The sequence below is a fragment of the Polypterus senegalus genome, chromosome 4 (genome assembly GCF_016835505.1).
Source record: "Polypterus senegalus isolate Bchr_013 chromosome 4, ASM1683550v1, whole genome shotgun sequence".
NCBI lineage: Eukaryota > Metazoa > Chordata > Cladistia > Polypteriformes > Polypteridae > Polypterus > Polypterus senegalus.
Window position 1 is genome coordinate 164,543,482 of NC_053157.1, and position 24,201 is coordinate 164,567,682.

The 24,201-nt window shown below is 38.3% G+C and overlaps 1 protein-coding gene across 4 annotated transcripts in view; it reads left to right on the forward strand.

The window, feature by feature from the left end:
- Window positions 1-24,201, forward strand: part of htra3a (HtrA serine peptidase 3a) — an 88,554-nt gene that overhangs the window by 24,457 nt on the left and 39,896 nt on the right. For 2 of the 4 annotated variants that reach the window (XM_039751613.1, XM_039751614.1), the window contains exons 6-8: window positions 46-160; window positions 18,202-18,259; window positions 22,647-22,742. In XM_039751613.1, the coding sequence (XP_039607547.1) occupies window positions 46-160; window positions 18,202-18,259; window positions 22,647-22,742 (269 nt within the window). The remainder of the gene's footprint in view (window positions 1-45; window positions 161-18,201; window positions 18,260-22,646; window positions 22,743-24,201) is intronic. The other 2 variants (XM_039751616.1, XM_039751615.1) reach the window with 1 other exon arrangement.

The window sequence follows — 24,201 nt, forward strand, 5'->3', positions numbered from 1 at the left end:
TTTCATTTATAACTTAAGTGCCTATTGTTCTTATGTTTTATACAGGATGGAGAAGTTATTGGTATCAATACATTAAAAGTTACTGCTGGAATTTCCTTTGCAATTCCCTCTGACAGGATTTCAAGATTCATTAATGAGTTTCAAGAAAAACACAACAAAGGTACATCTTAAAATCAAATGTTAATTCGTGGTGGTTATGTCTTTTTTAATACATGTCAGTATATTAAACTTGTGATTTATATCTTAGAAACTTTATTAACTTACAGGTGAACAACTGAGAGCTCTGTATTCCAAGTATAAGATTAATTAACTGAAAGTGTACATTTTATGGCCATATTAAACTAGTGAAGGTTAATACATTCAGATAGTCCTTGTATTGCTTGGTTGTGAGTTGAAAGTGCATAAGCACAGACACTGAATTTGTTTGGAAGATTTGTTTTGTCTAAACTAGATAGCCCAGTTAGAGGTTAGAACTGCTAGAATCCTGCTGGTGTAATGTGGTAATAATGCTCAGTGTAAATTGTAAACTATTTTAAGTTGATGATTGTGGGTTGTCAATTCCCTTGAACTGCCCATTCTGATGTAACACTACACTGAAAAATCAGTTCAGTGCAATGCACAACTATCTTGTTGCACATGACCGGGCACAATTTGTATTGAGACATATAAATTAATACAATGAATGTAGTAAAAAGCCACTAATAGGTCGCCATCATCTTTTAATATATTAGATTAAAGGATATTGCAAGAGCAGTAAGAACCTTTTATCATACTGTGCTTAATTTAAACTTGAAATTTAAAAACTATACCTTTATTTGAAGTAATCTATCTGTCTATCTACTCTGATGTTCTGACATTCAGAGATTTATTTATTAAGTTAACCAAGAAGTTAACAGTAGATTTTCCTGGTAAAATCAGGTGTAAATGAATGTGATTGTGACCTGAAATGAGTAGTGGTGCCATCCATGTGACCCATGCCTTTTGCATGATGCAGCCAAAATACCCTTTACACACAACACTGAACTTGTAATGGAATAAGAAATTAACCTCTAATGGATGTTCAGAAACTTTTTTTTTTCAAAATTGACCCTATGTAAAAAAAGAACCACTGAGTTACACAGAAAAATGCCTTTTGGTCTACTGCACCTTTTAAAGAAAAGATGTGTTTTACTCAGTTTGTCTGTTAACTAATTTAATAAACACACTTTTATAAAGCTTCAGATCACTTGCCCCACATTTATAGCATTATTATTAGCTTTTAAAGAGAGCAGAATATATTTTTTTGGAAGTCTGCCTTAATAAAAAGAGTGTTTTGGCTAGTACTTTTAGTTATTTGCATAGAATTTGCTGTAGAGAGGCCTTTAGACTAGGATATGCTTCAGGCTGTGTTTTAAAAGCAGAGTCATTGAAGTCCAAGCAACAGCAGTGAAAGAAAAACAGTGGCTGTAGTTAACATTGGAGGTCTCAGGAAAATGTCTTTCAAGGTGTCAGAATATTTAGGGTAGGATGTTAACAACAATATATATACCGGCTGTATTGTTTGTGGGGCTCGACATATTTGGCTAGCAATATTTATTTTCTGTATTATAGCTAATACACGTCTAAGGATATATCTTAAAGATGTGAATATGAAACGACATTAAGAACATGGATATTTTTAAATCATTGTTAACCATTTGTAGAGCAGGTGGAAGATATTAAAATATATTATTCCCTGTAGAATAAAGTACATTCCACATTTTCATTTGCTATATGACTCACCATTAGAAATGATGTTGTGTTCACTATATTATGTTATATTGTATAATGTCATTTTTCCAAGCAATGGCTAGTTTGACTCAAGGAGGATTTAATTTGGAATAGCTTAAGCTTGGAGGGAGTGGTGAACACATTTAATATTTTGTGAAAAATTGTGTAAACTATAATCATCTTCATTTCTGCCTTTATTTGCCCTAAAATATGGTTTTGTAAGATATGTATATATAATCTCTAAAAATAGATAAAACTAATCTAATTAAAAGAAATAACCAAAGAACTATAATTGTTCATATTTAAGATGCTGATCTAACATAACTCCTTCCTTGTTGGAAATGAGCATTTAGATTTATTAAATGGTGACCAAGTTGTTGATTAAATCCACATCTTGGCTTGGGGCATCACTTGGGAAATTCCTTTTTCAGGAATGCTTCAGCACTTTGTCATTTATAAGTAGTTATCACATGCTGTGACCCATATTAATGTATACTTAATGTACTTCAGCGCTAACAAGTTAAATTCCTGTATAATAAAAGTGATTCTGATTCTAACTTCAGCTCATAAATGAACTAGTCAAGCCTCTAGCATACATAAAATGTGCTGATTCTAAAGTCATATATTGCAGAGGCAGCAGCTAATTCCAAAGAATTACACAGGGAAGGGGACGTGCAACTGAAATAGTGGAGGTATTTTTTTTATGGAGAAACTATTGGTTCTACCATAATTTATTGTTGTGGTGTGATAACTGCTGACTACTGACTGACTGCTGTGAGCTGTGCTGGCACCAGCCAACTAATTAACAAGTTAATGCAAATTTATTTTTCCGCATTGATTTTCACTTCATTACATACACACATGTATAATGCATTTGCTTAAACAGAGCTTGTCCCACATTCGTTGAGGCAAGATGTAACATGAGGCATGAATAACGCGCATCTTGCAGTAGTAAGCTACCACGTAGAACTGGTAGCACTGTATGCAGTATCTTATTTAAATGGAGTAGGTATTTGACATACTGTATATACTTACCCAAACAGTAAAACTCACACATCAAGGAATACATATTCCTTTTTACTTATTTTTGCCTCACAGACAATATTTGAGTTTGACTCAATAGCGACAACTGGAGACCACAACCGATGTATGTAGTATCTGATTGAATGTAGTATGCCGAACATACAGTACTTACTTATCTACCCAGTAAAATTGTCACATAAAGGAATAGATACTCCTCCATTATAAAGTAGAAGCTTCTGATGCAGTGATTGTATGCTGTCATTCTGCAATATTTCATTGTTAGGTAGCTGCTTTGCTGAAATACATTATTTCATTTTCATAAGAAAAAATTTTTTTGTTTATGATAAAATGTTCCACTTTCATCTTACCTGTTCAGAGAATTGTCTTTTGAATCATTAAGGAGATGTATGGGAGTCCCATAGACATAACTCTTGTCCATCATTTACATTATGGTGGACTAATGATAGCTAGTGCAGATGAGGCCTGCATGTCCTTACCCATTACTTTAGTGTTTTGTGGTCTCATAAATAAGTTTTATATGTCTTGTGAGACAAAATAGAAATGGTGTTAAATTTCCTGTATCTATGTGAATCAGTGGAGGACAAAGAAATGTTCAGTCTTATTCTGAAAATTCCTCTGATCATATTATTTTCTTTGCAAAATCTGCGTCATGGAAAGTTGTTTTGCAATCAAAAGGTATATTAATTTAAAAAAGATTCCAAGTTATACCTGATCATTGTCTCACTGATAAGTAGAATTGGATTTAAGACATGTTTTTCACAAATATTCAGTAGTGTTTATGTACAAAGTGAGCTGTAATTAACATAATATGATCAATTGTAATGCTGGATGGCATAATGGTAAGCACTTCTTCCTCATTCCCTCCCTCCCTTAGACCTGGTCAGTGTATTTTTTTCATTATCTACAGCCCAAAGATATGCAGGTCAAGTTAACTGGCAACTGTAAACTGGTCTGGTTTAAATGTTTATGTCCTTTGCAATAGATGGGCACCATTTCTGTGGCTGGTTCTTACATTATACTCAGTGTTGTTAAGGTCAGCTCCAGCCTTTATGTGAATTTAACAAAGCGGGTACAGCTAATGAATAAACAAGTTCTCAGGTAGTGTATTTCAGAGTAGTCCTTTGGCATCTTTAGATTTTAAAAATAATGTTTTTGGTATGTTAGATGAATAGGAAATTGTGGTGTGATAATGGATTATTCTAGTCAAAACATTTGTTTTATCAACTTCTTATCTGGCAAAATATGCCATTAATAGAGCTGACAATCCTAGGGGTTTACATACTTTTCAAATAAATATGAAAAGTTAATTTTTTGTGTTATTTCTTGATTCAGATTTTCTGTATCTGTTATTGGGATTTTGTTGAAGATCTCATCCTATTTTTTAATAATTTAATTAAAAAATGTTGATATTACAATCTGTTTCACAGCACTGTGTCGACTAAACTTGAATCATTCCTTCTTGGTATGTGCATTTAAACAGCATTACTTGAAAGATGAAACTGAAATACAATTTATTTTGCTTTAGGTTTTTTTTTGGCACAGAAAGCGCAAGAATTTCCTGCATGTTAATGACACGTGAAATGTTTATATTTGAAGCTTACACATCTGTGTTTTATCTAAATTTTAGTACAGCAAACTCATTTCAATAGATATTTGGTCTCTCATACAGGTGAGACTGTAAAAATATAGAAACTTTAGGTATTAATTTCAAATTTAAATATTATCTTATGAAAGTACCCTCAGTAAAAAGAACTATGCACATTTATGCTGAACTGATGTAATGAAATGTGTTAAATTTTAAAACTTTAGAAATTAATTACATTATTATTAAAAAAATCTGTAGACATTATTCATATAATTTGCTTGTATTCATTCAGTAATTTTTAAGTTGAGGGGATACATATCCATCCATCCATTGTCCATCCATCCATTATCGAGCCGGCTATATCCTAGCTAGAGGGTCACGGGATTCTGCTGGAGCCAATCCCAGCCAACACAGGGTGCAAGGCAGGAAACAAACCTCAGGGCGCCAGCCCACCTCAGGACACACACACACCCACACAGCAAGCACAAACTAGGAACAATTTAGAATCACCAATGCACCTAACATGCATGTCTTTGGACTGTGGGAGGAAACTGGAGCACCCGGAGGAAACCCACGCAGACATGGGTAGAACATGCAAACTCCACGCATGGAGGACCCGGGAAGTGAACCCAGGTCTCCTAACTGCAAGGCAGGTGATACATACTTATCCACATTTTCAAAAGATTGCTATTTGTTTGACTGGCACTATAGTGTTTCAGTATGAGTGGACTGATTTTCTGTCCTGGGCTGTTTTTTAAAATGACCTCCCATAACTCTGTACTGGATTAAGGAAATAGATGAGTAGAGGATTTTCATTTGGGATACACCATGTAGATCACTTCAAGGTATGTATTAATGCAATTACAATATATGAATTACTTTGTAATGTAATAAGATTGTAAACCGTCCCTATGTGAATCAAGTCCCATCCATCATTAATTCCTGCCTCATGGCAGAACCTGTTGGGATAGTCTGTTGCTGCTTGTGGATTAAGCAGGCATGGGAATGTTATTTGACATGCTTGTAATCTATCATCTTTGTAGGTTGTCGTGACAAGAGGAATGTACATAATGATGCTATTTAGAGGTTTGTTTGAATTTGAAATTGTAGAGGTATAAATATTGAAATATAAACTATGGATTAATGTGTCCAAACTCTGGGATTTTCTGCTCAGGCTTTTGTATTCTACTGCTGTGTCAAGATCTCTGTGTGGTCTAAGTTTGAATAATTTATAAGAAAAATACTTGGAAATGTTATTTACAGAAATTGGAAAGAAACTGACATAGATAGGAAAAAGGTTTATAAATCTCCTGAGATTATTCATGTGATTTTTCATCTCATTTTTCAAGATTGTGACAAGCAGTTTTCTTAAATGATTGCCATTGAAGTGCGGTAATGCATTTTAAGATGGGTTTTGAATATTTATCATGTCATGGAGCTTAAAACAATTTATTATGCACTATTACATATGGCGCAATAAATTTGAAATGCAGTTTTTTTTTAAAGAGCAGCCCTGATACTTAGTTTAGTATGTGTCAGCAGCACTGATGTACAATTTCAAGGTCAGCACAATGACAACACATGTTCAAAAAATATTTTTCATCCATCCATCGAGTCATTTCCTGAAACCACTGCTTTCACTTCAGTGTTGTGTGGGAGCCCAGAGTGTATATCAGCAATATTGTTCAGAACCCATAAACCACTGCAGTGCCATTTCTCAAATGAATGTAGTTTAAACAATATTAATAGTAATGTTATATTTTTTGTTACTTTGATTTAATTAAAACAATTTTGTTAATAAAGTAAAATAAAACTCTTACAAATTATTGCTGCAGTTCCATCAATCCAAGTCTGGGAAAAAGAAAAAAGGCATATTACACACACCACTCCCCACACATTTATTGCCTCCCCTTTGTACAGGTTATGGTTAGCAACTAGACATTATGGGAAGCCCCATCTATAAGTTTGTACAGCTCCTTGAATAAGAGTCCACCAAGTGGAGCAATTTAAATTGGTTAGCAGTGCTACTGAGTGTGGAGCTGTGATGTGCTATAAATAAACACTTGAATTTGCTTCACTTTGCTGCCTTTCATTCCTGTTTTCATTTTTTTTTTTTTTTGGAGACAAGTTTCATTAATGCGATTTCTAAATTAAGAGTTAGCAACAGAGCAGGTACATTTTTTACACTGTAAATGAACTGTGAAAGTAGTGTTTAAAATATCCTTTCCAGTGAGTCAGTGAGTATATATGCATGTCCAAATAATGAAACAGTACTGATGCTTCCCAACTTTGTATTAGAATTTATTGTGTTGATGACAAATTGGTAAAAGTGGATTTGTTTTTTTATTTAAAGTCTTTTGATATAATGCATGCATTACAAGTAAGATGTATACTACCTTTTTGGGGGGATATGAAGTAATAACTCAAACTTACTTTGATTTCTAAAAGGTTAGCAATAGTGCAGGATTTTCATGTAATTGGGAACAAAATCAATAAATAACTGTAAAAGAATGTGTCCTTCTTCCTTGTAATGTAAATTCATTTCTTTGTAACTTTAAGCAAAGTAGGACTTCTTTTCCCATATTATGGTAGGTAGTTTAAGACTCCTCACATTGCGTAAGTTAAAGCACAGTCCAAGTTGTGTAGTGTAATTTACACAATAGATAGTTCCTTAAGCAGTAATATCTATCGGGTATTACTCAAAATAGAGCCATTAGAGGATTAGGGATTATTGTTGTTTTTATAATCTCATTTTTTAAGATGCATGTGGGCCATTTTTACATTTTCTGTTCATTTTTTATTTTATTTTTTTTACATTCCTGAAAATTTTTTATAATTGTAAATTTATGTCACCTCAGCGTTCTCTTATTTTTTTATCTTGTGGGCGCCACCATCCTCTGTTGTTTTGTATGGTCATGACTATCATTGTTTAAGCCAAAAATATAATTCTGCGTCAATTGACTGGACGTTGCCATGGTGAATTATGTCATTGCTTTTTCACTACTAGAGTAGAGTTTCAGAAAATGAAAAACATTTTTCTAATAACTTACTTAATATGTATACAATCTTAAGACATAAATCAATATGAAGTAATATGCTCTGCTCAATGTGGACACTTTTTTGTTTCACTTTTGCTCCATTTATTGTGTGGTTGTCTGATTGAATGACAGCTTGTGACACAGTTGTTCCCATTTACTTCAATTTAAGAACAAAAAACAAACGCACAAGGGTGTGAAGTAATGAAAATCCTGCCTCTCATTGACACTTTACAATGAATAAAATCACGTCATGAAGAAGTTATGTCTCATTGGCTGCTTGGTCAAGGAGTAATGCCTCCTTCCAGCTGGTTGCACTTTTATGAACCAGAGATCAGAAGGAGCAGATTCATTGTGAAGGAAAAGGAACACAACAGTGTTAGTGGTAGCATCCCCTCTCGGCCCGTGGTGGTATTACATAACTGGAAAGAACCTCTGACGTGTATGTGTGACAACTGCAGTTGTAAGCTGTAAGAGAAATGTTTTGCTACATAATTACAAAATAAAGCTTTAACAAAGTACATGTCTGAGAGAAACAAATGCATGCCAAAACTGTGAAAAAATAACCTTAACTTCCTGAAAAAATCCTTTCACGAAAACAATCCCCTTTGGTAACAAATATGCTGGCTTTGTAGAGTTAATCCTCCAGAGACATCTCTTACATTTTTTTTCTTTCGCATTATTATTACAACCCCAATGCTAGTGTGTCACTTATAAGGCCAGTCAACAGGATTATATTACTTCAAAATGGAACAACAGAGTATAACTTTAATTGGTGGAAATTGTTAATATTATTCCCCAACATAGATGACGTGACCTAACAGCTTCCTACTGTTTGTCGACAGAGGATTTTATAAAGATATGTAGATTTATTGTCAAAGTGGTCAGTAACACATCTTGACTCCTCAAACTTTTATTCAGAGTATTAGACTAAGGAAACTTATGTACAGTAAGTATTTTTCCATATGTGGTAACAATGTATATCTTAGGAAGGCACCATTCTTCATTCATGATCATTCATTGATTTGCTTTTGCAGCACATGCTCAAAAATAATTGCTTCTACCTCATATTCATACATGTAGACTCCTAAAGTCGAAAAGAAGACAAAAAACTATGTTTTGTACACCTACACTATATGGATGTTAATCCTGGTATATTTTGTAGATCATCTCTTTGCCCATCTCCTAACAACCATATCAAAACGACTTCCTTCTCATCTCCTATTTATCTGGAGGGGTTCCAGGCCACAGACCGCCCAACCCCCTCTAGGCATTCTACCTAACATAAATGATCTCAATCAGTTCTCATGGATGGACTAATGAATACAACGCCAAACAGAGTGCACTACTCAAATTGAACTGATTTAATTTTTGTCTAAATTAAAGAGTATATATTGGTGAAATATCAGTTTATTAGTTAATTCAAATTGCAAACACTTGGCACTAAGTAGACAACTTAATTTGACATAATAACCTTAAATTACTGTAAACTCTAATTACTTCCTTGGACATTACTAAGTTTATGACACATATGTTTTACTCTATTAAATTCGATTAAATTAAATAAGTAAATCTCTTGCTGATAACTGACATCAGTGCTCAAACCCAGATACTTTAAGAGTGAGTAAGCTTCAGTTACAGTACAATCTGCTAAATAAGAAAACTGTCAAAATAACTTTTCAAAGAGGGTAAATGGCTAACAACATGCATTTTAAATTAAATCAAATTAAGGCAGCTATTTAATGACTAAAATATTGCAGGAATCATTTCATGAGTAATATAAAATTTGAATACATTTTAATTTTAATTAAATCATCTTATGGCTGTTGGTTAATGGCATTCATTTTTAATGCTGCCTGGATTTAACATGATGCCAGAAACGTTGCATAGGAATTTTTTTTATGCTGACTTGATAGCATCACCCCCACTTTTGGCTAAAAAATCAATTCTGTGAATGTAATATTGCATCTCTTGCCAAAACCTGCTCTTTTGGATTGAGATGTGTGGACTGGTCTGGCTGTTGAGGTAAAATGAAGTCACTGTCATGTTTAAGGAGAAAGTTTGAGACAATACATACATTTTATGGAGCATTTTCCTGCAGGAAGTATCAATTTGAAAAAGCATAGACTATGACCATAAAGAGATGCGTATGGTCAGGAACAGTGTTTAGTTACTCTGTGGCATTCAAATGATCCTTATTTGGCATTAAGAGGCATAACAGAAAGTACACCAAGATTACATTACAACCCTCAACCTATATGAGCTGACCCAAGGCAGAATTAATTCATAGATTAATACATTTATGTCAGATTCTGACCCTGCAACTTTCATGACTCATCACATTTCAGAAATCTAGGCTACATTTTCCAACCTTCAGTTTTCCAGTTTCAAAGATTACTTGCCTCATCTTTAGGTTTTTAACTCATAGGACTGGAACAGGGAATGGCGTTCAGCTGCTGGCACCTGTTCCTGGGTCTAATATTAAGCGATGCTGTTATGCATGAGGGGTTTTTAAACATGAAGAGTTCAATTCTGAATATGATTTATGTATATATTGATGTTTGGACGTTGTGAACGCTGGCCCGGACACACACAGACGGACAACATAGTTTCACCCAACACACGTTTATTTTCACAATATTTACAATTACTGCACTCACAAACCCCAGTGCCTCCAGCACCGATTCCCCCAATGTCCAGGCCACACAGTCCTGTGCCTCTCTTTCTCCTGGCCGCCTCCAGTCCTCACTCCAGCTCCGTCCTCTTCCACCCGACTTCCGCTAATGACTGGAGGGAGGGGGCCCCTTTTATAGGAACCTGGATGGGCTCCAGCTGCATCCCGGCGATCTCCCGCGGACACACCCCCGTGTGGCGGAAGTGCCGGCTGCGCACCCGGTAGCCATCCGGGTGTCCCCTGTCGTCTTCCCCCCGGCACTTCCTGGTGTGGCGGAAGTGCCTGGCTCCCAGGATAATCAGGCACTGGTGCGCCGCCGGGTGGTGGCCACGGGTCCCTACAGGGCTGGGCTTCCAAGCCCTTTACCCGAGGCCCCCAACACAACCAGGACAGACGCCCCCTCGCGGTCTGGAGGAGGCACAAGCCCTCTTCTGGTCCTCCTGGGCATCCCGGCCGGGCTCCAGCCCCAGCCGGGGACCACAATGTCAATATTTTTTTGTTATTTTACTAAGTTATTATGCTGCTCATTTTTGTTTTTTTTTTGGTTTTTTTTCTTGTTTTTATTGTTTTTTTTATTGTGGAAACTACTATTTGTAAATTTGTAATGGCTGTGGCCATACTGTTGTTAACAATGGTGGTCCATTTTGCTACCTCATGGCTACCAGAAGTGCAACGTGATGTCACAGTGCGAACTGTAATTAGGATCGTAGCATGCTTTTCCTCATATTTAAGCTTCAGGATTTTGTACTGCATTTAGTTTTCTAAAAACCACATTAGGGAGTTAGGACCTTTTTCTTGACTTTAATTTTGACTTTAGACCTCAGCCATCCCAGACCTCCCTACTCTCTCTTCTCATGGTCTTCTTGTTACTGTAGCAGTACAGATGCTTTTCTGCAAACCATTGTTGTCAAAAAAAAGTTACTTGAGTATTTTTGGATGCTCTGTTAGTTTGACAATGTGCATGAAAGAAAGACAATTGCATTTAAGTAGCTAAAACCATCATGTCTGCTAGTAACAATCATATAATGTTCAAAAATGCTTAAATTAAGTGTCTTGCCCTTCCTGATGTTTGGTTGAACAATATTTAAACCTGTTGATCTTGTCTTCGTGGTTTATATAAGGAGTCTCAGTCTTGTTCTTAACCATTTAAATTTGCTTTAATAAGCACATGCACTTAATAAAGTGGTCACTAAGCATAAATTACAATTTTAAATTACATTTTAAATCAACATTCAAGACATTTATGTCAGCTGAATTATAAAATGGATATTTATGCCTTAAACTGTTTATTTACAGTGTAGTTTATTTAGTTGTATAATTGCAATACTGTATATCCCTTTTTTATTGTAAGTTGAGCCTAGAGAAGTGAAGAGTGCTGTGGTACTGAAGGTCAGCAGGGACAATACAATTGTACAAGAGCTAGTGGACCAGTCATCTCATAGGGTAGACAGGAGCTGCTAGACTTTATGTAGGCTCTGAAATTAAAGGTGCTTGATTTTTTAGACCTTGTTTCTGTTCTGCTCAAAGGATAAGAAGAGAAGGAATAAATAGCCCAAACGGGCTGGTAACCAAAGACACTAAATCTTTCGTCAAAGCCAAAACAACAGCTAAAAGATACATTTGAAGTGGAATGCTAAAGTTTAGAATAATCAAAATTCAAGAAGAAACACCCACAAAGTTCTTTCTTTTTATCTTTAATAACTGTCATGCCAGTATTTAAAGCATTGCATCTGTAATATTAGACAGTGTTCAAAACCACACTCCCGACAAATGGCATCGGTGCTCTGAGAATGGGGCACATACGATGGCAGCACTAATAAACAAAACAAAGTGTCACAGTACTGTGAAAATAGCTATGAAATAAAATATACTTTGCACAGCCATATATATATATATATATATATGTGTATATATATATATATATATATATATATATATATATATATATATATATATGTGGTCCCGGCCGGGCAGGAGCCCAGCTGGGGCGCCAGGAGGACCAGAGGAGGGCTTGTGCCTCCTCCAGACCGCGAGGGGGCGTCCGTCCTGGTTATGTTGGGGGCCACGTGTCCACTGCCAGGCGGCGCCCAGGTGCCTGAGGAACCCTGGAGCCCAGCACTTCCGCCACACCAGGAAGTGCTGAGGGGAAGAGTTTGGGAGACACCCGGAGAGCTGCCGGGAGGAATGCCGGGAACACCTGGTGCTCATCCGGGAGCTGTATATAAGGGGCCGCCTCCCTCCAGTCATTGGCGGAAGTCGGGTGGCAGAGAGACGGAGCTGGAGAGAGGACTGGAGGCGGCCAGAAGAGAGAGAGAGAAAGAGGCATTGTAAGGCCTGGACATTGGGGGAATCGGTGCTGGAGGCACTGGGGTTTGTGCATGTGACTTTCATTTGTAAATAGAATTGTAAATAAAACAAGTGTGTGGTGGAACCAACGATGTCTGTCTGCCTGTGTCCGGGTTCAAGTTCACAATATATATATATATATATATATATATATATATACTGTGGTACATGGCCGGCCATTCATCCTGGCCAATACCCCCAGCCACCAGTTGGAGCCCTCCCTGCAGTATGGAGGTGCCCCGAATACCAGCAGGGAATCATGGACAATGGAGTGTTTATTCACAGCCCTGCTGGATACCATGGGGGCCACTAGAGGACGCTGCAGGGAGCATCAAGGACTATTTTCCCTACAGCCCGGAAGTTTCTCCGGGTTGAAGAAAAAAGAACTTTTTTACCTGACCCGGAAGTGCTGGATAATCACATGGACTGAGGGATCAGAAGTACTTCCAAGTCAAGGACTATAAAGGACTGTGGGAGATCCCAGACAGGCGAGCTGAGTTGGAAGGAAGAGAACAACGCATCTGGGAGTGGAGGATTGTATTGAGTATTGGAGAATTATTGTATTGTTTATGAGTATCGTGGAGTGGAGGGTGCTTTGTGCACTTTATTATTGTCCGAAAATAAATATTTGGACTTTTATCTGGTGTTTGGCGTCTGGTCCGAGGGTTCAAGGGGACGATAGCACCCCCTATCTGTGACAGTGGCGTAGCCGGCAGGATGCTGTGGCCGTCGGTTTGGCAGAGGACCTGGGGAAAAATTTCTGTGGACAGAGAATCTCAAGAAGACAGCGTCAGGACATGCAGAATAAATTGTCTGAACCCACGTTCACCAAGTCTGTAATGGGGAAGAAGAAGGCAAAGCAGAGCGCCAGCGCCAGCAGAGGGTCCACGCTTATCAGGGTTGATGCTCGGAATGAGCCACGGAGTAGCCACACAAGTCGGGAAAAGCCTCCGGAGGAAAACAACTACCACAATGTATGTGCCCATGATTAAATTGTAACATATTTAAAATAACTCATTTTGTACCATGCACATACCTCGGAGAAGGTCATCCAGAGGCTCTGCGGGAGGCAGGAGAAACTTCTGAAGACGGTGGTGTGCTCTTGTTTGAGCCAAAGAGCAAAACGGACTTCCGCATGTTGGGTGCTGGCGAGGACCACGTGAACTACCCCAATGGTTTGTGGGAAGGAGAAAGTCCGCGTCCTGCTGCTTTTAACTTCACCCTCAAGAAAACGGACTTAGACTTTCCGAAGGGGAAGGGGAAGGCGATTGAAGCACCGCTCACCCCATGTGAAGGTAAGGAGTGCAGAGAAATGGCTGGTCGGTCTGCCAACAAATGAATACAGGCAGATCGGAGTCAGCCAAAGATGGCAACCTGATCCTCAGCAAAAGAGAACTCCAAATCCCAGAAACCCTTGCGAAGCCCGTCAGAGCATGTGCCAGGAGCAGGTGTACTCATTGGCTCCTGTCCGGCAGATAGGAATAATGATGAATTGAGCCTGCCTCCGGCCGAATTAAATAACATTGTAGACGTGCGGGAACTCGAGAACTTAATCAAGACCATACGGAGTTTCTTACAGATGCTGACGGCGATCAAGAAGATCATTGGAGAACTGAGAGCGGCGGCCTAAGCGCCTTTGAAAAAGGTGGAGGATTACCTTGGTCAGGAGCCTCCCATATTAATCGATTCAGTGGTACAGGTAAGCGAGACCCGTACCGTACATAATACAGGGACACAGAGCGATACGGGCCCATGATTAATAAATAGCGGGCGCCAAGTAGCTGCGTGCCCTACAAAGAAATGTGGTGTAATGACCGAGCGTCCATTGGAAGGATCGGTTGAACCGGAGCAGCTGGATAGTGCTGTCTCCCGGAACGAAGCGAACCTAATGACAGTGGGGCCGGTTATTTACAGGTCGAATGGGGTGCAGACTGTAAAAGGGCTCCCTCTTTCCCATAGAGAGACCCAAACTGTGGACAAGCCCCAGATTAAAAAGGAGATCCCAAAAAAGAAACAGGGGTCTCCTGATAAATTAGAAAAGGGAGATAATAGCGAAAGGTGTCTGTGGAACCCTCCTCAGCAGGAAAAGGGGCAGAGCCTGCCTTCCCAGATTGTTTCCAGCATCGCAGAGGGAGAATTCCAGGAGGACAAAGGCTGTGTTATGAATGCCGCCAGCCAGGCCACATTTGTCGAAATTGTCCCTGGAGAGTGGGGGATAAAGTGGATCACTGTTATAATATTCCCCATAGGTTCTCCAGGGAATACTTCACAAGGAATAGCCAAGGTCTGACCAGAAGTCCCTCCTGGAGGAAGACGACCCTCACAGGGCTGGATGCTTAAAACCACGGTTCTTTGCGGAGGGGGGCGTACTGTGGTATATGGCCGGCCATTCATCCTGACCAATACCCCCAGGCTGCCAGATGGAGCCCTCCCTGCAGCATGGAGGTGCCCCAAATAACAGCTGTTTATTCACAGCCCTACTGGATATCATGGTGGCTGCCAGAGGACGCTGCAGGGAGGATCAAGGACTATTTTCCCCACAGCCCGGAAGTACGTCCCAGTCATGTGAACAGAAGAAATAATGTACTTCCGGGTTGAAGAAAAAATGATTTTTTTACCTGACCCGGAAGTGCTGGATAATCACATGGACTGAGGGATCAGAAGTACTTCCGGGTCAAGGACTATAAAGGACTGGGAGCACTACCAGGAGTACCTCCCCCAAGACATGAGAGGGCAGTTCCTTGGGTTTACATTGGGGCCACAGATTTGGAGCTTGGCAGCTCAACCTGCTGGGGGTCCTTGGTCATCACCAGGGGGCACCTGGACAGCTCGAGAGTCTGGACATACAGCACTTCCGCCACACCTGGAGGTGCTGCCGGAAGAGGAGCAGGGTTCTTATGCAGCACTTCCACCACAACCGGATGTGCTGCCGGAGGTTAATCATGGGACACCTGGAGCACTTCCGGGTGCACTATAAAGGAGGCCGCCTCACTCCATTCAGAAGCGAGAGTCAGGAGGCAGAAGACAAGGTTGCAAGTGAGGAGTAGAGGTGGCAGAAGAAAGGATTAAGTGCAGTTGGATGTTGGAGCACAGTATTGTGTGCAGGACATTGAAAATTAAATAAAAGTGTGTGTTCTGGACATTCTGGGTCTGTGTGTCTGCCTGCAGCCAGGCTATCTTTTACTATATGTAATATATATATTGTGAGACTTGCCCGGACACCGCCAGTCGGAAACCACATCTTTATAAAAGTCACACGTTTATTAAACATAAATAAACACAGTCCCAAATCACACACAGTGTGCTCAACACTAATCATTCCTGTTCTTGGGCTACTGTCAATGTTTTTGGCCGCCAATCTCCTCCTAGGAGCTCGTCCTGCTCCCTCTCCCGACTCTAGCTCCCCGACTGTTAGGAGGCGGCACCTTTTATTCCCGCCTGGATGCATTCCAGGTGGCTGGAAACGATCTTCCGACAGTACTTCCTAGTGTGGCGGAAGTGCTGCCCTTTGCCCTGGCAGGTTCATCCTCTATCTTGACTGGTGTGGCGGAAATGACAGTTCTCCAGGTCCGAAGACGTTTGAGGCGCCCCCTGGCGGTGGCCATGGGTCCAAAGAGGCCAGAACCCTTTTTCTCCTTTCCCATGGTCCTTTACTAGTCCAAGGCAGTTGCTCTCGTGACCCGGAAGCTACTATTGTCCTTTTCCGGTCCTTCCAGGCATCCCGGCCAGGTAATGACCCCGGCAAAATATATATATTGTGTGCACTACATGTTAAAGCTTCAGTGCAGGTATTAAACTTTAACCTATCACACTGCTAGTTCAGCCTTCAACTCACTGTTTGATTTTCAGTAAGTAATTTAGCTTGCAAAAGGCCTCTTCTACATACTGTTACTGTAATAACAATAACATTTTCTACTAAACCAAGGTATTTTATAGCATCTCTGCTTTAATTAACTGGCTGTAGATATTTTATAAAACATTAAAATGTTCAGTGATCAAGCATCTTTGTTGTATGCACATTTGTTAGTGATATACACGCTGTCACATATTTTGATCCTGGGTTTCTGCAATTATGCAAATTTACAACTTGTAAAATTGACTTGATGGTGGAATTTCTTCCATTGAATAAAGGATAGTATTATTATCATCAAATCACTCCACATACTCTCATCTCTCTTCCTTCTGGTATAAGTAATTAAATTAGCCATTATGTGCTTAAGAAATCACATGTTGAAGTGGATGATGAAATGTGTGGTGCTCCATGAGGAAACATTCTGAAATGCAGATTGACACTCTGCTGAACCTGTAGATTACAAAAATATAGTTCTCTCAACAAGATAATACTCCTCAAATCTGCATAAATATACAGTAAATCACATTTTGTGCTGACATTGTGACTAGTTACATTTGTGAGATGGGTTCCTCCATGTAAAAGAAATGCACAGCAGCTTTAAAAGCCTATTAATATTCATTTTTTTTCTGAGCATGAATCAACAAAGCTAATTCTTAATATAATTATTTTAGTCAGATGTGAATATTTAGAGAATAGTTATTGTGATATTTCTCTTTTATGTGATCACATTAACCTTAGATCTCTCACTAACTTCACATCTGGTAAGCAGCACAAAGCCAATTTCGCAAACTCTCCTGGGACAGATTGGGATTTGAGCCCCATGACTCACTAGTGACTGTTGTCGGTTGACTCGCTTGTGACCCTGTACTTTAGTTTGAATGTTGTGGTTCTTTGCTGATTTTTATTACATTTTTAAGCCTGTGCCCAAAAGATCAACATGACAAAAGGCTGACATAGTTTTCTGTTGTGCCAGTAAATTCATGAAGCATATGTGTAACTCCAGTCAATCAGAAAAACAACTCCATTGTATCTCCTTTCAGGATCTTGGTCCTTTTGATATTAACCCTTTGTCCCTTTCTTTTTGTTATAAAAATCTTTCCAGAAATCCAAACTTCATTTGGTGTCTACTTGATCACTTTTGTTGATACTCTAATCTTTGTGCTAAAAATAAAAACTTATAAAGAAATATAGCAACACACTCACCATTCCAGCTTTAACTCCATTGTCTCTTTTCAATGCACACGTTAATAGTGCAGTAAATGCTGCCTTTAATAAGCATTTTGCATTTTCAGAAACCTAAAAATAAATATCATGAGTCATTATAATCTCAGATGATATTTAACTTTTAATAAATGGATGTCGTTTTGAGTGTTGAAATGGTAATTTTATGAAATATGTGAATGGAAATTGAGTATTAATAAAACACAACTTAGTGTGTCATCTACTGTACATGTGAGTCTGAAGTTAGATATGATTTCTGAATCATAAATATTAATCCCAGGGTACATATAAATGGTACTATGTTTATGTATTTAATCATCAATTTTAGCTGTGCAGCAGCACCTCATTACATTTGTTGGTAAGCTAGAAGAGCTGAAAAGATCATATGCATTGTTTGCTTCCTAATTATTGCTTATTAAGGCTCTGCTGTGTGCTTTTTAGTATTTTGGCAATTGGTTTAATAACATTAAGACAATAATTAGATTAGGAGTATTATTGTGATTTAGAAATACGTTTAGCTGTTCAAAATTTTTACAGTAAAAAAATAACTGAGTTTATGTGCAAGAAGCTTAATCCACACTAACTGCATGAAATATTTGTTGCTTATTTTTAGACATTTAGGGATTTAGGTTGAAGTATCTACACATATTGTAACAAAAATAAACATATACTGTATATATATGTACATTTGCAGACGTTAAAGCTGTGAAGAAACGTTTCATCGGCATACGAATGATTACTATTACCCCTGTGTAAGTAGCCATCTCTTTTGCAAAATATTATTATTCTCTTTAAGACTTCAGTGGTTTCTCATCAGTATGTAAAAGTGTATTAGATTTAATTATCCCTGTACAGTATTTACTCTGTGAAGATTTATAAATTCCTGTCCTTGATCAGTGACATTTACTTTATACATACTATAAAAACAAGCCTGGTCTGTTGCTTCCTACTATGTTACAGTTGGATTTTGAAGCTCCTAGTGAGTTCTACATGAATGCCAAAAACATTCCAAATCAAAAACTGAATCTATTCTATTTTGCAGCTAGATAGCCTCAAAGCAAGATCCCTCCCCAAGATATCCTTGTTTATCTTAAAAATGGGTTTCTCATTCTGTTCAGCTCAGACTGACTTTTTTGGAGTCCTATAGTAGGCCAGTATTTGAAATTTCAACAGTAGAGTTCCAAAGATTGCTTTTGTGGAAATTGGCACTAATTTTAAGGAAATGGAGACATAGTCAAAAATAATTTAGTGTATTTTAATTGACTGTTACCTGATCCATACAGCATGGCTTGTTCTTCCAAATCAAACTATGGTTGTGTTAAAAGGGTAGAACACAGTATACTGCACCACATCCATTATATAGGCCCATAGGTGTGCTTAGAGAATTTCATATTGGATATATGTATATACTGTATTGGATTAAATATTCTAAAAACTGAAAATATTTTCATTCTTAGTCAGAAGAGAGTATGGCACCATCTAGTAAATGAAAGATGATTTGGAGTAAATTGTATATTATGTTTAAAGGTGCCTTTTTACTCAGTAAATAGCTTTATATAAAACCAGGTGCAGAAAAGTGCACCATATAATTTTTTATTGGATAGTTTTAAAAAAGCAACAGAAATGTATGAATCAAGCTCCCCTGAGTAGCCTTTTCCTTTTGAAACATGTTGTTAGATTCACACGCTTATTTATAATAGTGGCACCTCATTTTTTAATTTCAGAATCACATTTAATTTCACAACTTATTTCAGCAAACATCTGAACTCATGTTATTATCTTAGGAGGTTCACCTAATATTATGCATGTGTACAGTGCATCCGGAAAGTATTCACAATGCATCACTTTTTCCACATTTTGTTATGTTACAGCCTTATTCCAAAATGGATTAAATTCATTTTATTCCTCAGAATTCTACACACAACACCCCATAATGACAACATGAAAATAGTTTACTTGAGGTTTTTGCAAATTTATTAAAAATAAAAAAACTGAGAAAGCACATGTACATAAGTATTCACAGCCTTTGCTCAATATTTTGTCGATGCACCTTTGGCAGCAATTACAGCCTCAAGTCTTTTTGAATATGATGCCATAAGCTTGGCACACCTATCCTTGGCCAGTTTCGCCCATTCCTCTTTGCAGCACCTCTCAAGCTCCATCAGGTTGGATGGGAAGCGTTGGTGCACAGCCGTTTTAAGATCTCTCCAGAGATGTTCAGTCGGATTCAAGTCTGGGCTCTTGGCTGTGTGCTTAGGGTAGTTGTCCTGCTGAATGAACCGTCACCCCAGTCTGAGGTCAAGAGCGCTCTGGAGCAGGTTTTCATCCAGAATGTCTCTGTACATTGCTGCAGTCATCTTTCCCTTTATCCTGACTAGTCTCCCAGTTCCTACCACTGAAAAACATACCCACAGCATGATGCTGCCACCACCATGCTTCACTTTAGGGATGGTATTGGCCTGGTGATGAGCGGTGCCTGGTTTTCTCCAAACGTGACGCCTGGCATTCACACCAGAGTTCAATCTTTGTCTTATCAGACAAGAGAATTTTGTTTCTCATGGTCTGAGAGTCCTTCAGGTGCCTTTTGGCAAACTCCAGGTGGGCTGCCATGTGCCTTTTACTAAGGAGTGGCTTCCTCTACCATACAGGCCTGATTGGTGGATTGCTGCAGAGATGGTTGTCCTTCTGGAAGGTTCTCCTCTCTCCACAGAGGACCTCTGGAGCTCTGACAGAGTGACCATCGGGTTCTTGGTCACCTCCCTGACTAAGGCGCTTCTCCCCCGATCACTCAGTTTAGATGGCTGGCCAGCTCTAGGAAGAGTCCTGGTGGTTTCGAACTTCTTCCACTTACGGATGATGGAGGCCACTGTGCTCATTGGGACCATCAAAGCAGCAGAACTTTTTCTGTAACCTTCCCCAGATTTGTGCCTCGAGACAATCCTGTCTCAGAGGTCTACAGACAATTCCTTTGACTTCATGTTTGGTTTGTGCTCTGACATGAACTGTCAACTGTGGGACCTTATATAGATAGGTGTGTGCCTTTCCATATCATGTCCAATCAACTGAATTTACCACAGGGGGACTCCAATTAAGCTACAGAAACATCTCAAGGATGATCAGGGGATACAGGATACACCTGAGCTCAATTTTGAGCTTTATGGAAAAGGCTATGAATAGTTATGTACATGTTCTTTCTCAATTTTTTTTATTTTTAATAAATTTGCAAAAACCTCAAGTAAACTTTTTTCACGTTGTCATTATGAGGTGTTGTGTGTAGTATTCTGAGGAAAAAATGAATTTAATCCATTTTGGAATAAGGCTGCAACATAACAAAATGTGGAAAAAGTGATGCGCTGTGAATACTTTCTGGATGCACTGTAGATGCATAGAAAAGTGCAAGAAGTGAAGATTCAGGTAGAGAAGTTTTTTTTAATCAAGTTTTCTTCAAAATAATTCAAAAGAATAATATTGCTTCAATCATATAAATATTGTATTGCACTCAATGACAGTCAACTCATATTTGATGGAATATTTTAAGAATGAAGTACCCCATCATGTAAAGCTGTTGAATTTGCAGTTATCGGTGAGTTTATTCTTTCTGTAGACATTCTCTTATTCTCTTTTTACAGATAGATTATACCTATTTTCAGCAGTTTTTCCAGACCATCTAATATATTTTTGGCTGCTCTTAGGGTGTTTTCAAATACCTACTAGGCGTTTCACCTTTTCTGTACTTCTTTCTGCCTTGCCATCAATAATCTGCTTCCATACTTTAAACTAACTCAGGGCCTGTATTTTCAGGACTGCCTAGGCATGTGGTACTCTTATAGACACTTTCTTTGTTAGCTATATGACCACTGTCTGCGCATAAAAAAATATTTTAACAAAACCATACTCGACCACCAAATTTCCAAACAAATGTTTTTTGCTGTAAACACAGGCATACTTAACCCATGAGGAGAAAAATAACACATAAGTAACGTTTTATGTCATGTCTGGATGTGTAACTAGCATGGGGCGGTTTGTCTGCTTCTCCATTTTCATTATGCCCCTGTTTTTTCATTGTCTCCCAATTTTCTTGGATACTCCTCCTTTATCCATTGAACTATTGCTTCTTACACTAATCCTGCTCTTTTATATAACATTTTATTTGCACATAGGGTAATTTCTTCAAACTCCAAAATGATGGTAACTAAGTAGTGCTGCCTCCCTGTGTGTCTAGTCCAGCTTGCTTTCCTGAGCTTCAGCTACATTAGCTTAATGGCAACTAAAGACTTGCTGTATGCCACTATGCATATCTAAAAGGCCTGAGATATTTGTTCTCTGGTTGTCGGTGTCCCACATCTTAAAAGAAGAGGAAAGGGCAGTCAAATAAAAATAGACAGGAACATATAGTATGTGCCATAATAAAGGAGATCCTTGTGCGGAAGGATACTGTACACCGCACATAACAATGAAATTTACCACCTGTTGGCTTTCAGTACATTCAGGCAGTTTCTAAGGATACACATTCATTGGCATTGAAACACCTCTCTTCTGTGCTCTTCGCTCGCTTTTCTTCTAAGTGGATTAAAACCTGCCTATGAATAGCAGCTCAGCCTGCTGGGTAGGGTAAACTACCACATTCTGATCCTTTTCTAAACAGTCTGCCACTCTCTTTCACTCTCCCCATGTAAACCATTTATGTCATGTCACAACTGTTCTACTAATCTATTTGTAATTGTATTATTACTTATTTTACACACCTTAACATGTTAGATAAATATTAGTAGACTAAAATAATTCACTGCAATTCACCAGTGTAAATTCAACAGCTTATGTAATTGGCAGAAAAAAATTCAATAACCAGAAGATTTGAAAAAAACAAAGTGGAACATTGAAAGAAGTGAATGAAGAAAGGAGAAAAATCAGTTAGCCATTAAAACACAAGGAAAGCAGAATGGAAACATCGTGCAAGGAGGATTTCAAATGCAAATTTCTCAGGGATAAATTGACCATGGCTCATACTATTGCACAGACATGCCAGCATTCAGAATGATGGCCACTGCAGAAAAGTTAAAGTTAACATTTGTTTTTACTCTGTTGAAAGCATTGTGTTATCTATGATATCTTCCTCAAATATCATATCTGTTTTTTTAGTCTACTGGAAGAACTAAAGCAACAGAATGCTGATTTTCCAGATGTTAGCAGTGGGATCTACGTGCATGAAGTTGTTCCAAACTCTCCAGCTCAAAAGTATGTGTCGAGAATGATCAAATATTTACATTAATTAATATTGATTTCTCTCTGGATATCCTTTATGAGATTCCAAATAAGTGTAGAGACTTGTTCAGCTTTAACATCACGCACCTTGAAAACTATGCATTGATGCTAGCTTGTCATACAGCGTTTATGCATGAATGGTGCAGTGGGCCTCTAGCAGCTGTGCTTGAATTCCACAGCAAGAATCAAAATCTCATCCATCCATCTTTTTTTGTGAACCTGCTTTTTTCATTACTGCATTGTGAGAAGCTAGGGTCTATCTTAACCGGTATGTCAGGGAAAAGACTTAAATTAGAGGTCAACTCATTACAGGACACACTCGTGCACCTACCCACACTCATTCAGACTTTGCCAATTTTAAATTGCCAGTTAACATTACATGAACAATTGCAGTATCCACGTGGACACTGGGAGACCAAGCAGACTCACAGTGTCAGACAGTGTCAGGCCAAGAACAGAGTGGAATGCTGTACTATCAGTTGTAACCATGGTGTCTGTGTACTAATCGCCTCATCCAAATCAAAATAAGTTATCATTATTTTGGAAAGTTTACAGATGAATGCATGCAGAAAAAGTATCTGTCTCTGGGACGCTTGGTTGCTCACGATGGAATTTCAAGTTACAGCCTAGTGGTTTGCCTCTTTAAGTCACTGGGTTTTACTCCCTGTCATTAGAAACAGCCCTAAGGTTAAAATAAGCTGCTGCTGACAGAAAGAAAAAATATAAAAAAGGAAAGAAAATCATTCATTTAACAGGCACAGCTATAGTTCTTGAGGTACACTGCCCTATCCATGCTCACTATTAATATATAACATTTTTTCTCAAAAAATGCCTAATTTAGTTCAGGATTATGGGAGACCAAAGCTTAACCCAACAGTATGTATTGAATCATAGATATTGGACACCTTTGGGATTAAGTGTGCATGTATTTGTTTCTCATTGTAGTATAGTTACAGATGTGAATTTCATACTTAAGATATTGTAGAATGCCGGGCAGGGCAGCCAGTTGGCCTAAATCTTAAGAATAATGGCTTTGCCTAATAAGAACTATCCTAGAACACCCAAGAGGCTTTTCTCCAAGAAATTTTTTGCTTTATTCTTTTCCACAGTCCACTGGCCATATTTAAATAATAATGCCTCTCAGGAATTTGTATTGTTATTGCTGTTTATATCAATCATTGAGATTTAATTTGTTTTACTGTATAATTATTTGTAAATGTTGTATCAATTTGTAACTGTTATCATATTATATTGTAGCGTTATCGTATTATAGTTGTAAATAACAGCAAGCACTCTGTGTCTGTAGTCAGTAAAGAGCCATAGATAAGAACAGATTGAATTGACCTGAAGTGGCAATTATTCAAATGCACGTCTTTGGAATATGGAGGAAAACCAGAGTAACCAGAGAAACATTGAAGCAAACACAGGGAGA